The sequence below is a fragment of the Mucor velutinosus genome, assembly GCF_035048745.1.
Source record: "Mucor velutinosus strain NIH1002 chromosome Unknown tig00001540, whole genome shotgun sequence".
Classification (NCBI taxonomy): Eukaryota; Fungi; Mucoromycota; class Mucoromycetes; order Mucorales; family Mucoraceae; genus Mucor; species Mucor velutinosus.
This window is the reverse complement of record NW_027041893.1, coordinates 27447-40633: the sequence shown is the minus strand read 5'-3', so window position 1 is coordinate 40633 and position 13187 is coordinate 27447. Positions and strand designations below refer to the sequence as shown.

The following is a 13187-nucleotide window of genomic DNA, read 5'->3' as shown; positions in this document are numbered from 1 at the left end:
AGATATTTGCAATTGCGGGATTATGCTTGGCAAGATTTGTTGTGTGGTACACATTTTGGCTGTTGAATTGCGCTGCAGATGCTGGCAAAGTTGTATTGAGAAGCACTATAAAAAGAAAAGTTTTAGGTGAGGATACTCCATGTCCATCTTTTCCAATCCATCATGCTTACTGAAATAACCAAGTTAGAACAGCAAATACATTCACAAACGCACACAGATGAGGTCTCGGCATTAGCTTTGATTGTACAAGATCAACGGACAGAATTTGCACTTGAAGCTGACACGATAGCTTAATGATCTACGAGACCGCTTAATCTGATTCACATCAAAGACAATACCTTGAATCTATTTAAGTGAGTAACAGGAACAATTTAGCAGAATTCAGCTGTAAAATAATGTATAATATATACTTATCTCTGGAATATCCTTGGGATAACATGGTGCATATCAACACGCCACTTGGAATCAACGATGGCTCCCATTTCAATCCGAACATCCGTTGTTCCTTTCCCTCCTGTTTGCATTATCGCAAGCATCAGGTAGCCTTGTTATAGACGGGTGGATTCCATGAACCATTTTTCAACTCAATAAGAAGCTGCTTGCATGACAGACCCAGAAGCCCACAGCTCGAAAACAGTGCTGGAACTAAAGGAGCCTAGGTATCCACGACAAAAGCCTTTACAAAGATGAAATCGGAACAAAACGAGGTACTTTCCTTGATCACAAAGAGATATATCCTATGTACGATGCCATTCCAAGGGTTGCTTTCAGTTATCGTAATTTTGCTTCTTCGCAAATGCTTGTATCAGTATAATATAGTTTATACCTAAAGAGAAAAACTCCTGATGGAATAAGATCATTGTGTAGCATCCTGGATTTAAACGTCCAATTCATCATAAATCAAGAATGATGCTGACACTCCACAGGCTTTGTTTCTTGTAGCCCTCTTTTTCACATCTCCATCTATTATAAACCCTTCAGCATGGGCACATTAGAGCTCAAATCTACAAAAACGTATCTCAAATGCTCGTCGCCTTGGAATTTCAGCACTGTAGTAAACATGGTCAAATGAGAACTCTACTTCAACGACATTCCAGACGCGACTATTTGGAGAGACAAGTGGGAGCCATTGATAAAACGTTATGACAAGCCTACCAAGACAAGCCAGACAGATGGTGGTACTATTAACACTCAAGCAATAGCGAGCTTTGGTAATGTCAACGCGAGAAGCTTTATCAATTATGCGTACGTACATCAAGATTGACGATACTGTTGTAAAAATGTGTAACTAACAGGTTCATACAATGTTAGCCACTTTGCTAATAAAACTGTTGCTGCCCCCACTCGTCATACCACCGCTACTACTGCTGATGTTGCTGTGGATGCTGTTGATGATTTCCAGTTGGAGGTGAGTATTGCATTCCATACAACTACGTGTGTCTTCAATTAGCGAGTATATTTTTGAAGGTCTCCTTTGCTGAGGAACCTGCTCATGCGTCCTCTTTAATTCTAGTCAGCAGAATGCGTGAGTGGCGAGCAAAGGCTGTCTATCAGCCAAAACTCCAACCTCAAGAGTAAGTATTGCTTCAATTGAACTATTTTCCTCTTAGCGAATTGAGTGATTAATATACATTCAGTTTAAAGGGTTTTATCACTTGCTCCGTGTAAGCTATAGTAGCAGGACTATAATCAAGCGGCGGGAGCGAAGGAAATATGATCGAAGATAAATTGATAGTGAGCCTTCCAAATGTTAGACATCACAATGATGACTATATGATGAGAGGAAGCACGAGGCCGTTGACTATAATGAATGTTGTAAAAGTCTAGGAGGGAATGGCGGATATCATCAATGGTTACCGTGGGCCAGAGGAACTCAGAAATAACACTCTGCCAAACCGCTGCCTTGAGTGGGCATTCAAAAAGGAAGTGGTCAGTGAAATCGTCAGCTAAGGAACAGACAACGCACAAAGTAGACAAGTGAACAATGAGTAAAGCGATAGACAACATTTTTTTTGGATTATGGTTAAGGAAAAAGACCAGAAAAACGACCATTGAGAAGATGCTATGGCAGCCAATCGTTGAGGAACGACAGAAGTAGGAGAGCATGTCTGCCGAAACGATTTGGATTTTCAGTCAATGGAAGTCATAGCAAGGCTGTTGTCAGTTGCGAGGTGAGCAACAAATGGTTGAAATAAAGGACTGGACGGTGAAGGAGAGGCAGCGGGAGAAGGCGCACACAGAGGGAGAAAGAAGGATTGAAACCTGAATGTGCCTTTTGCAATGCCCTGAATTAGTTGTCGAGGTACACGCTGTCATACTGCAAGTGAGGGGTCGAAGGAACGTTTCCAATGGAGAAATTAATAATATACATTTAGTCTTATGTTCTACCGGAATTGCCGACTTCACAAGCAACGACTTTCAAGATAGTATTCGCCATGTGCACGATGAAAAGCTCGCATATGAAAAACGTTCACATCAAATTGTTCACAAGCCAAGAAAAGAAATCGCTCGCTGAGCCAGTGGTTTATCGAAAGGAAATGTATGGATTGCTTGGTAACATTCGTATGTTTAAAGACGGCTTATTTACATGTACCTATTTAGTGTGAAATGTTAACCTTAAAGGAACGGCTGAAGCTGAACAAGCACAAGGCTTCCTCTAATGACGAATGGCAAACTGTTCTCAACCTCTGCAAAGTATAGTGAGTTCAGGAAATGCGCATGAGTCTTATTGCTGCATCGTATTGATAAATATAACAATTACAGTGCAAAGATTGATACCGAAGAATATATCTACAGAAATGCTGTTAACAAGACCACCTATTTAATGTGCTACATCCGGCCCATTTTCAATTCTTTGCTGCTCCCAATCGATCTCTATCGCTTCCAATGGTGAGTGGCATGAATTGAACATCGTGTAGATGATGCTCATTATACTGCATATTTTAAGGCTGAGGTCACTTTGCGCTGCAAAAAGGAACGTGAAAACTAGGTCCTTGTTAACGATGGTGCTTCGACAACTCCTTCAAAAATTGACGCGATTGTAGTCAACAGGCATTTCGATCTTGAAGTGGTAATTCTTGAGATCTCGGGGCCCAACAATAAGGTATATACTACTCATTTTCTGGAGGATAAGAAGAAAACGGCAAAGAACCTTCGCTACATGTATGATACTATTGTTTCAACAAAAGGCAGGCCACCCATTAAGACAAAGAGGGTATTGAAAGTGTACGGTATTCATGTTTACTGTAAGTCATCCAATTCACATGCTATCCTATCACGGCTTTTAACAAATTACTACAGTGAATACACTGCATGTTTACAGTTTGAAGCAACCAACGTTCGATGGCCCATATATCTTTCAAGGAGAGCTCTCTATCAAGCTTATTCACACCAAGATCGTGATTCCCTCTTTGCCCGCTTTAGTTTCACAGCTTTGGCTGATTCGTGTAAGTACTGTAGAGTTGAATTGATATTTAAAGGATGCAAATAGAGATATTGACAGTAACAACATTTTTTTTAGACATTATTGGAGGCGCAACGTCAACAACTGCTGAACTTTGTATATGAAGGCCTTACTCCTGCTTCGTCTAACGGCGGCTCTGATAAAGAGGGTCATTATGTTTCCCCCTGCAAGAAGCAAATGGTTAAAAAAAAGGCAGTTCTCTGTGTTTCCCTCTGTAATATCGTCATGAATCATACTCTTAGCTTTGGTATAATGCACTATCCTCTCTTTACAGAGCTGCTCTTCCAATAAATTACAGTTGCCAAGATATGATTCATGCCGTCATGGAAATAAAAGCTACAAAGCAAAACATAGCCAGTTTTGACAGCCTTCAAGCCTTCATATCTTGACATGTAGACATTTTTGAGCCGCTGGAGTGACACCAAACAATTGTACTGGAGTAGAAGAAACTATTTGGCACCTTTGCTCAACTTTTTGGGGACCCAAAAAATATGGCCAAAAATTGACCAAAAACCATGAGGTACCCCTCATGATTTTCATCAAAAATCAAACGATCGCGTTTTTTACCTTGAAAATGAAGACTTTTACTATGGCATATATTGAATCAAAATGTTTCCCTCGATCCAAAGCAACCTCTGAAACCACTTTTATGAAGTCTTCGTATACAAAATTTTGACATTTTGGACTAAAACCTTATTTTGTTTTTTCTAAAATTGCTCAATAAGTTCAGTCAAAACATCTATTTTACTTGGTACCATTGGAAGCGCCTTGAAAAGTATTCTTGGGATGTATTAGGAAGCATCGTATGATTATCACAATTTGTATAGTCAAATATCACAGAATAGATTAAAGAAGTCGACAAAAGCTAAAATCTGCCCAATCTTGAGCAGAAAAATAAGCAGAATTTAAAAAAATTTGACGACAGGCGTCGCTGCTGTTGGCTGACCCAAATGTCTCTCTGATGATGACAATGATGATTGCGATGCTGATTAAATGGGATCATGGAGTTGAAAGGACAAATTGCTTAACCTAAATACTTTTATCTTTGCTTTTTTCAGAGAGGGTTTCCCTCTAAAAATGTCTTTCGCAATGACAATCTCTCAAAGAAGTCGCTGAGGGTTTTACACAAGTCCTGTATTTGCGCATGGCCAGCTTTATGTCGCCATATGAAGAGCAGCAGCAGCAGCAGCAGCGAATGGTATGACATTCTACTACCAAAAAATGGAGATTGCGGTGTACCAATGTTGCATAAAACTTGAATTTTCTTTCACATCGTTTCAATAATAGGTTTTGTTTGATATCAGCCTGTAAGCAAAAAAAGGTGTCAAGGGGGATACCTCCTCTCATCCTCCTCCTTTTGGTTCTGAAATGATCTTTCTTTTACTAACAATTGATTGTTTAAAATATACCTGATATACCAAAATTTTATTATACCTGACTTAAAACGTCTTTAGCGAGAACCCGCAAGGCGACGCCGACATCGAGCGTAGCAAGATAGATTGGCTAGTTTATATAATACTCATATTCTTGCTTGATAAACAGGTACTAATTGACATGCTGCCATAAAAGGCAAAATCTACCCGAAAGAGTAAATGCATTTCAAACAATTGCCAACAGCAGGAAAATCTCCTCTCCAATATATAATAAACCAGATCTCTTTTTTTCTCGTTCTTCTTCTTTTATAAATAACATACGCGTACAAGACTAAATGCTGGTTAAAAGCACGCTTTTTCTTTTCGGTTTTATATCCACATCGGTTGTCATGGCTGCCGAGCGATTCACTCCCGTTGATCTGATTCAATTAGCAAGGCCTGGTGTTCCGGTGACATCGCCTAATGGCACATTTGCAGTCTACTCACAATCAGCATACAACATTGAGCAGGCCAAGGTAAGCTCCGTATTCTCGGTGTTATTCGGAAGAGGGAAATCAAGGCACTGACATGATGCCATATGTGCTAGACTGTTCGCAACCTCTACCTCTTGAATGTCAAGGAAAACTCTGTCCAAGAATTGACCAAGCCTTCATTCGACACTGCTGATACCGAGCCTTTCTTCTTGGATGATCAGCATATCGCCTATTTCCACCATCAAGCAGATTTAGACGACAAGGTAGATCAGCTCCATGTACTCAATTTAGCCGACAAAGAAACCTACCGTCTCTCCAATTTCCCCGTTTCCGTTGAAAACGTCAAATATAACATCAAGCACAAGTTGTTGGCATTCTCTGCTGCCGTCTACAACGAATTTGAGGATCTTGAGAGCACAGCAGAAAAGGACAAGGAGATTGAAGCCAACAAAAAGGACACATCCTTGGTTTATGATCAGCTTATGGTAAGACATTGGGATGGCTATGTTAAGGAAAAGAAGAACAACATCTTTGTGGTGCATCTCGAGGTCAACGATGACAAGTATCAGCTCAAGGGTAGACCTGTCAATGTGTTGAGACACACTGGATTGGAATCGCCCAACTTTCCTCAAGGCGATGCTAGTGATTATGATATTTCTCCGGATGCTTCTCAAATCGCCTTTGTGGCCAAGATCAACTCTGAGGACAATGCCTGGCAAACATCGGCCCATGTCTACACTGTGTCCACCAGCGGTCAAGACGAGCCTGTGGCCATCAACAAGGACATCCCTGCTGCTTCTTCGAATCCTCACTTTACGCAAGCTGGCCAGTTGGTCTACTTTCAAATGTACACACCCCAGTATGAAGCTGATCGCAACCGTATTGTTGTCTATGATCCTGCTACCGAGTCCAGAAAAGTCATTGCCGAGTCCTGGGACTCTTCTCCTCATGAGGTAACCTCTTCCCTTGACAGCAAGACACTCTACGTCACTGCCGAGCAAAAGGGTCGCAACAAGATCTTTGCTATTGACCTCGACACGGAATCCATTGACACCTTGACCGAAACCAAGTACGCTGCTGGTTTATCTGTACTCCCCTCTGGTGACATCTTTTACGGCGCTAGCTCCATGAAGCATCCTGTGGCTCCTCATGTGTTGAATGTCGAAACCAAAGAAATCAAGCCCTTGGCCATTGAGAGTGGATTGGCCGAGAAATTGGCCACTATTGAGTTTTCAGAACCTGAGGACATTACTTTTACTGGTGCTATGGATCAAGAGGTGCACGGCTGGTATCTCAAGCCAGCTCACTTTGAACAAGGCAAAAAGTATCCTGTTGCCTTTTTGATCCACGGTGGACCCCAAGGCAGCTGGAACGACAACTGGTCTACTCGCTGGAACCCCCAGATCTTTGCTGGTGCTGGTTACGCTGTTGTCGCTATCAATTTCCATGGATCCACAGGTTATGGTCAAGCGTTCACTGATTCTATTGGACAAAACTGGGGATCTCATCCATTCTATGATCTGGAGACAGGCCTTGATTATGTACTCAACAAGTTTGACTATCTTGATGCAGAGCGTGTCGCTGGCTTGGGTGGATCTTATGGCGGCTTCATGGCAAATTGGCTGAATGGCCACAGCAACAAATTCAAGGCGCTTGTGAATCACGATGGCGTCTTTTCTACCACACAAGTTTACTATACCACAGATGAGCTCTACTTTGCCGAGAAGGAGTTTGGCGGATCGCCTGTTCATGCCGACAAGCGAGAGGGCTATGAGAGATGGTCTCCTTCCAACTTCGTGCAAAACTGGAAGACACCTATGCTGGTGATTCATGGCGGCAATGATTTCAGACTGACATTTGGTGAATCACTGTCCACTTTTACAGCATTGCAACGCCAAGGCGTCCCATCTCGTTTGCTGTATTTCCCTGATGAGAACCACTGGGTGCTGAAGCCAGCCAACTCGCTGAAATGGCACAAAGAAGGTAAGCATAATATCTAATTCAATTGATTTTCTTGAAACTAACGTATATGGACAGTGCTTGAATGGATTGGCAAATACACGGCTGACCCTGAGAACAATAGCGCACCCTCTCTTCGCCTACAAAAGCAATAGATTTGATTGTTGAGTTTCGCATTTAGGTTTTTCCTTATTTAAATAAATTGAACTTTTTAAAAAAACGCATCTTGTATTTTTACGCTTTTTTTTCTCATTCCTTCATTATGTCTACATCTTTGAACAACCATGTAGATATCCATCATAGACCGTCCAGCATGATTGATGATTTGAGACAAAGGGCATTTGTGGACAAGGCAGACACAGAAGTCTATGGCGTCAAACGATGGGTCAACTCGGTTATTAAGCTGTACGAGCAGGTAAGGTGGAATATCATAAGAGGGCGTCATTCGCCTGTTGCTGACAGTAGACCAAGGGAGATTCAGCTATCCTCAACAACGACCTGGAAAGTGCTTACGTCTCGTATATGAGAGGCTGTAGGTAAGACCCTTTGCATACACGATGCGACATCTGCATTAACACACCCACTGACATGTAGTATCATGGTGGAGATTATCAAATTTCATTCGTGCTATCATCAAGTGAGACAGGATCCAGTGTTTCTTGGCTTGAAAAAGGTAGGCGTATGACCTAGAAACAGAACAAGATCGGTCCATTGATACATGCTTACTGCTAGAGGACGAACGAGGAGATATTTGCGCTACTACAGGATTTGGCATTGAGAATTGAAGCCTGGTATCACTTATCGAGACAGCAAAACCAGCTCCAGCAGCCCTACTACACCAATCCTTATCTTCATACCAACCCCACCCATGCCATGACACAAACTGCATCCTACGCCTACATCCCAAGCCATGATCCACAAAATTATCCACATTACTCGCTCAATGATTTGCCAGCAGCAGCAACAACAACAGTAGCACCGACAACTCAGATACCACAATATAGCATGAATCAGTTGGTGCACAACGCAGCCAATTTACAGCTGTCCGAGAATCATGTCATTCAGCTGCCATCATGGACAAACAACCAGTTCTCCGATATGCCAGTGATTGAACCTATTGAACTGGCCAAGCTGATCACTACAAAGACAAGTCCACCCAGTGTTCTGTTAATTGATGTCAGAACAAGGGAAGCGTTCAAGAATGGCTGCATCAAACATCAGTGGATCATTCAAGTCGAGCCTATCGTGCTGCAACATGAGTAAGTATAGGCTGATGATTGAATGACCTTATCGTGTTGAACTGATCCAATGCGTGCACAGCGTCATGACGATCAAGATTCAAGAATCCCTACTGCAGAATCCAGAGGCTGAACAGACGTTATTTGCAGAGAGAGCCCGCTTTGATTTGATTGTGTATTACGACCAGAATAGCAAGACACTGGAGACAGCTTACAAACCAGCGTACAATATGAGACGGGCATTGGCATCTGGACAGCTCAAGCACCCTCCAAAGATGCTGGCAGGTGGATTTGATGCGTGGATGTCAATGGTAGGTGAACGAGGAGTGTATCGATTTCCGACTCAAAAAGAAAAGAAGCACTGGTTCAAGTCAAGCAGCAGTACCAGCAGTAACAGCACACATTCCTCCAGAGAGCATGACACGCATCATTCACTGTACGACTATTTTACTGGCAAGGGTGGTAGTCATCCGCCCATGCAGCACTACAGCAGCAACCCTATTTCAAAACCACAGCCTCTTCCCACTGCTCCACGCAAAGAATCGCAAACAACAAGATATCCTGAGCTCCTGGTATCCAACGAATTGCCCGCCCAGCAACAACAATCTAGAGACATTAGCCCTATACCACCCTCTTATCCAAAATTACATAGACGTAGAACATTTATAGATAATCCATTCAACGGCTTTACAACCACCACGAGTAAACTATACGATATACCACCCATGGCCTATCATCATGGACAGACAACCACGCCACCACCAACAGCACAGGCAGCACCCACATCAGCAACGAGCACCAACCTCCAAATACAGACAAGACCGTCATCTGCTGAACCTACCGTCTCCATCAGCCGGCCATCTGCTTTAGCAGAGTTCCATCATGTGTCTACCAACAACATCCATTCCTCCAGCAGCCCAATCATCAGCTCTTCCTTTTCTCAACTCAATTCTGTGGTGACGATTGGAACAACTGGATTAAAGAACTTGGGAAACACATGCTACATGAACTCGATTGTTCAGTGCTTGAGCGGTACCGTTCCCTTGGCAAGGTATTTGACATGTAAGTGTTTGCTGTTATGAAAAGAGGAGTGACATGCTAATGCCATGCTATGCCATTAGCTGGTGTCTATAGACAACATATCAACAAAGTTAACAAAAAGGGGACTGGAGGTGCCCTAGTAGAGGCCTTTGCTGTGCTGGTGCGATCGATGTGGAGTGAAAACTACAAGTTTATATCGCCCATGACGTTTCGAGAGACCATCATGCGATTTGCGCCTCTTTTCAGGAACAACGATCAGCATGATTCTCAAGAGTTTTTGATATTTCTACTAGATGGCCTGCACGAGGATTTGAATACCAACATCAGCAACAAGGGACTACCGCCGCCCTTGATCCCAGACGATGCTGAATTCGAGAAACTACCTGACTGGCAAGCCAGCGCTCTCTCGTGGGATCGCTATGTGGCGACCAATTCTAGCATCATCGTCAGCTTGTTTCAAGGACAGTATCGCAGCCGACTTATATGCTACACTTGCAAACATGTGAGTTGTTCTTTGTCGTATATCAAAGAGAGTCGCGTATATTCATACTTTTTTCTACGCTAGACATCCACTACGTACAACACGTTCATGTCTCTCTCGCTACCTATACCAAGCAAAAAACTGCGGTTGTCCAGCGTCACTTTATACCAGTGCCTAGACTACTTTGTCAAGGAAGAGACACTGGATAAAGAAGACGCCTGGCGATGTCCCAAATGCGAAAAGAAACGTAAAGCGACCAAGCAGTTGACACTGACTCGATTGCCCGATGTGTTGCTGATCCATTTGAAACGGTTCTCGATGGATGGGCACTTTAGAAACAAGCTGGATGCCACAGTGAGATGCGCTACAAGGTATGTAAACAAGAGAGAAAGACTCCTTGACATGTCCCTATTTACCGACATGTATATCTAGGGGCTTGGATCTATCGGGTTATGTTCCGACATCAATGACCCCTTCACCACCTCAAGATCGACCCTCGTTTGTGTATGATCTATATGCTGTATCGGTAAGTTGGCTATCCCTACACAGATCAACGATGGATTCATAACCTCGTGTTTTTTCTCTCTCTCATAGAACCATTATGGATCCATCAGCGGAGGGCATTATACTGCTTGTGTTAGAGATGGCTACAGCGACAAATGGCACTATTTTGATGACAGCAAAATGTACCTGGTGGAGGAATCCAAAGTGGTGGTAAGCGAGTGCGTTGATTTGTCTGTCATATCATTCACTAACAGCGCAATCATACTAGACAAAGGCCGCGTACAATCTATTTTACGTGCGATCCAAGGTTAAATAGCAACAATCACAAGTTTATTACTGGAAATGAATGATGAATACTGTTCGTAGCTCTATATATGATTTATATATATATTAATGTATGAATATTAAGAAGAAAAAGCATAATTGGGGGAGGGGGGGGGATTGTGTGAAAAGGGGCAGAGAGAGAGAGAGAGAGAGAGAGGGAGAGTGTATGTATATGAGAGAGAGAGAGAGAGAGAGAAAATGCAGTGTAATGTATGATGTAATATGAGAAACTAAAAGGCATATATAAAAAAGCAACAATTCATATGCTTGCAATGAAGGGCGAGGGGGTTGTTGATATTATTTAATTAAGACTTAATTACTTGTCGTTGGTGGATGGGCTGCAGTTCATGAGTAAATCGAGACAGGAATCATAGTAGCCGCTGCCATCAAGAGAGGATACCGGCGAGCCAGTGGAGAGCATAGGTGTGAGTTGTTGTGGCATGGGAGAGTAGTTGATACTGTAAAAGTCCATGTTGGATGGACTATGGCTGGAGGAAGATGTGGATGAAGAGGATGTGCTATTCCATCGAGGTGTGCTACATTCACTATTGGAGGATTTCATGATGGGGAAAGGCTGGACAAAGTGATGCTTGGTGGCGTCTGTCTCATCAAATGCTGTCATGCGTCTGTTCATATTAGTGTGGTGTGTGATGGCAGTAGGATCCATCTAGTACAGAGTGTGAGTATGTAAATTGGAGGTCTACATGCAAATACACATACCTGAAAAAAGGGTTGCTGTTGTTCAGCCAGGGTGCCCAAGGCAGGACATGATTTTCTTCTCCAATCTTCCATGTTCATAAAGCCAAATTCATCTTCTGGTGCTGATGAGGAGCAGTTGGATTGATCAATGACAGGTGCCAAAGGGTGAATAGGAAACTTGATCATTTGCTGTTGTCCATTCAACAAGTCGCAGCTGTCATTGTCAAATATGCAAGAAGCAGCAGCAGCCTTTGCCAAGGAGCGCGCATTGTTGCTATCCCAGGTCTTGAGGTTGTTGAAGAATTGCGTGAATAACACGGGCGAGGCATCCTGATGCTGTTGTGGTTTAGACTCTTTTTCAGCGTCTTGTTCTTCTTCTTGCTCGTTTCCGTCTTGTCCTGATTTGCGTCTTAATAATTTAGCTTTGGCTCTACGGTTTTGAAACCAAATCTGCACGCCACGAGGAGTCATGTCGAGTTTCTGTGCAAGGATGCGGCGAACTGTCGCATTGGGTTTAGGGTTTTCTGAAAAGGACTTTTCAAGGACCTTTAACTGTGCGCGAGATGTGCGTCTGCGATGTTTGATTTCAAAGGGATTGTAGAACGAAGGTCTGAAATCACCATTGGCGTCCATATGATGCTGTTGTTGTTGCTGCTGCTGTTGATATGGGTAGGCTTGGTGTTGGTAATAATGCTGAGGATAACCCAAAAAGTAGCTGTTGTCATTGAGTGCTGATTCCATCGTGTTGACAAGATGGTTACCATAGTAACCTTGTGGTGTAGCAGGCGACATTGCGTTGAAGGATTGCTCAAAGGGCTGCATTAACATTTCGGGTGACATAATGGCTAGGAGGAGAGAGAGTCAAGTGTTTGTGTGTTTGCGAGAGAGTGTTGGGTGGGTATGATGATTTGAAATTTGGGATCCATGGGATCGCCCTATTTATACTAGAAATCGCCAGCAAGGAGTGTATTACACAAAGGGGATAGATGTATATATACATACATGCAAAATACACACACTGAAAAAAAAAATATAATACTAGATTTAGAAGGGGACCTAACAGCGAGGGGCATCAAATTCCACAGTGTTATAGGGAGAAAACGAGGAGCAAGGTGAGGAGCAGGAGCAGGAAGAGGGAAACACTGTTTGATGTAAGGCGGGATAAAGAACTTTAAAAAGTTCTATGTATACACGAGATGTGGGAATGATGATTTTTACTACTTTGCCATGGTGCAATATGATGTATATTTATTAGACCCTGATGTCTCAAATGTTATATATGTCTATATGGTTTCAATTAACCAAGTTTCTCCCTTTATTCGCAATCCGGTAACAGGATCAAACTTGCTGTTTTCTATTCGGCACTAGCTTGACATGGATAGCTTTCACCATGCAATCCAATATGGAAGGCACAATGACAACGAGGGGAGCAGCAGCAGCACTGTATATGGCTCGTTATGACGCTACAGCAAGCACTTGAGACATGAATTAGGGGAGACAGATAGGGTCTATATGTATATATATGTACTGCTTGGTATGCTTCTCTCATGTACTCTTCTTGATATCGGAGAAACATCCTTTACAAGTAAAGTAGGGATTTCTATGTGTGTGGCCTCTTGTAGTAGCTGATGA

At 42.7% G+C, this 13187-nt stretch overlaps 4 protein-coding genes across 4 annotated transcripts; 3 read left to right on the top strand and 1 right to left on the bottom strand.

Moving 5' to 3' along the window:
• Positions 1–1241: 1241 nt before the first annotated feature.
• Positions 1242–1578, top strand: ATC70_004128 (uncharacterized protein; the record flags this gene model as incomplete). Its single annotated transcript, XM_064823440.1, has 3 exons — positions 1242–1245; positions 1296–1408; positions 1468–1578. The coding sequence occupies 3 exons, from the start codon at positions 1242–1244 to the stop codon at positions 1576–1578; spliced, it is 228 nt and encodes a 75-aa protein (XP_064688265.1).
• Positions 1579–5225: 3647 nt separating this feature from the next.
• Positions 5226–7423, top strand: ATC70_004127 (uncharacterized protein; the record flags this gene model as incomplete). The annotated part of the gene is made up of 3 exons (XM_064823439.1): positions 5226–5351; positions 5423–7292; positions 7347–7423. The coding sequence occupies 3 exons, from the start codon at positions 5226–5228 to the stop codon at positions 7421–7423; spliced, it is 2073 nt and encodes a 690-aa protein (XP_064688264.1).
• A 107-nt stretch (positions 7424–7530) lies between these two features.
• Positions 7531–10848, top strand: ATC70_004126 (uncharacterized protein; the record flags this gene model as incomplete). The annotated part of the gene is made up of 10 exons (XM_064823438.1): positions 7531–7683; positions 7734–7804; positions 7863–7941; positions 8001–8527; positions 8589–9568; positions 9628–10049; positions 10113–10399; positions 10461–10554; positions 10623–10742; positions 10801–10848. The coding sequence occupies 10 exons, from the start codon at positions 7531–7533 to the stop codon at positions 10846–10848; spliced, it is 2781 nt and encodes a 926-aa protein (XP_064688263.1).
• Positions 10849–11172: 324 nt separating this feature from the next.
• ATC70_004125 (uncharacterized protein) lies at positions 11173–12395 on the bottom strand (the record flags this gene model as incomplete). The annotated part of the gene is made up of 2 exons (XM_064823437.1): positions 11173–11523; positions 11577–12395. 2 exons carry the CDS (start codon positions 12393–12395, stop codon positions 11173–11175), a joined length of 1170 nt encoding a protein of 389 aa, XP_064688262.1.
• Between the last annotated feature and the right edge of the window lie 792 nt (positions 12396–13187).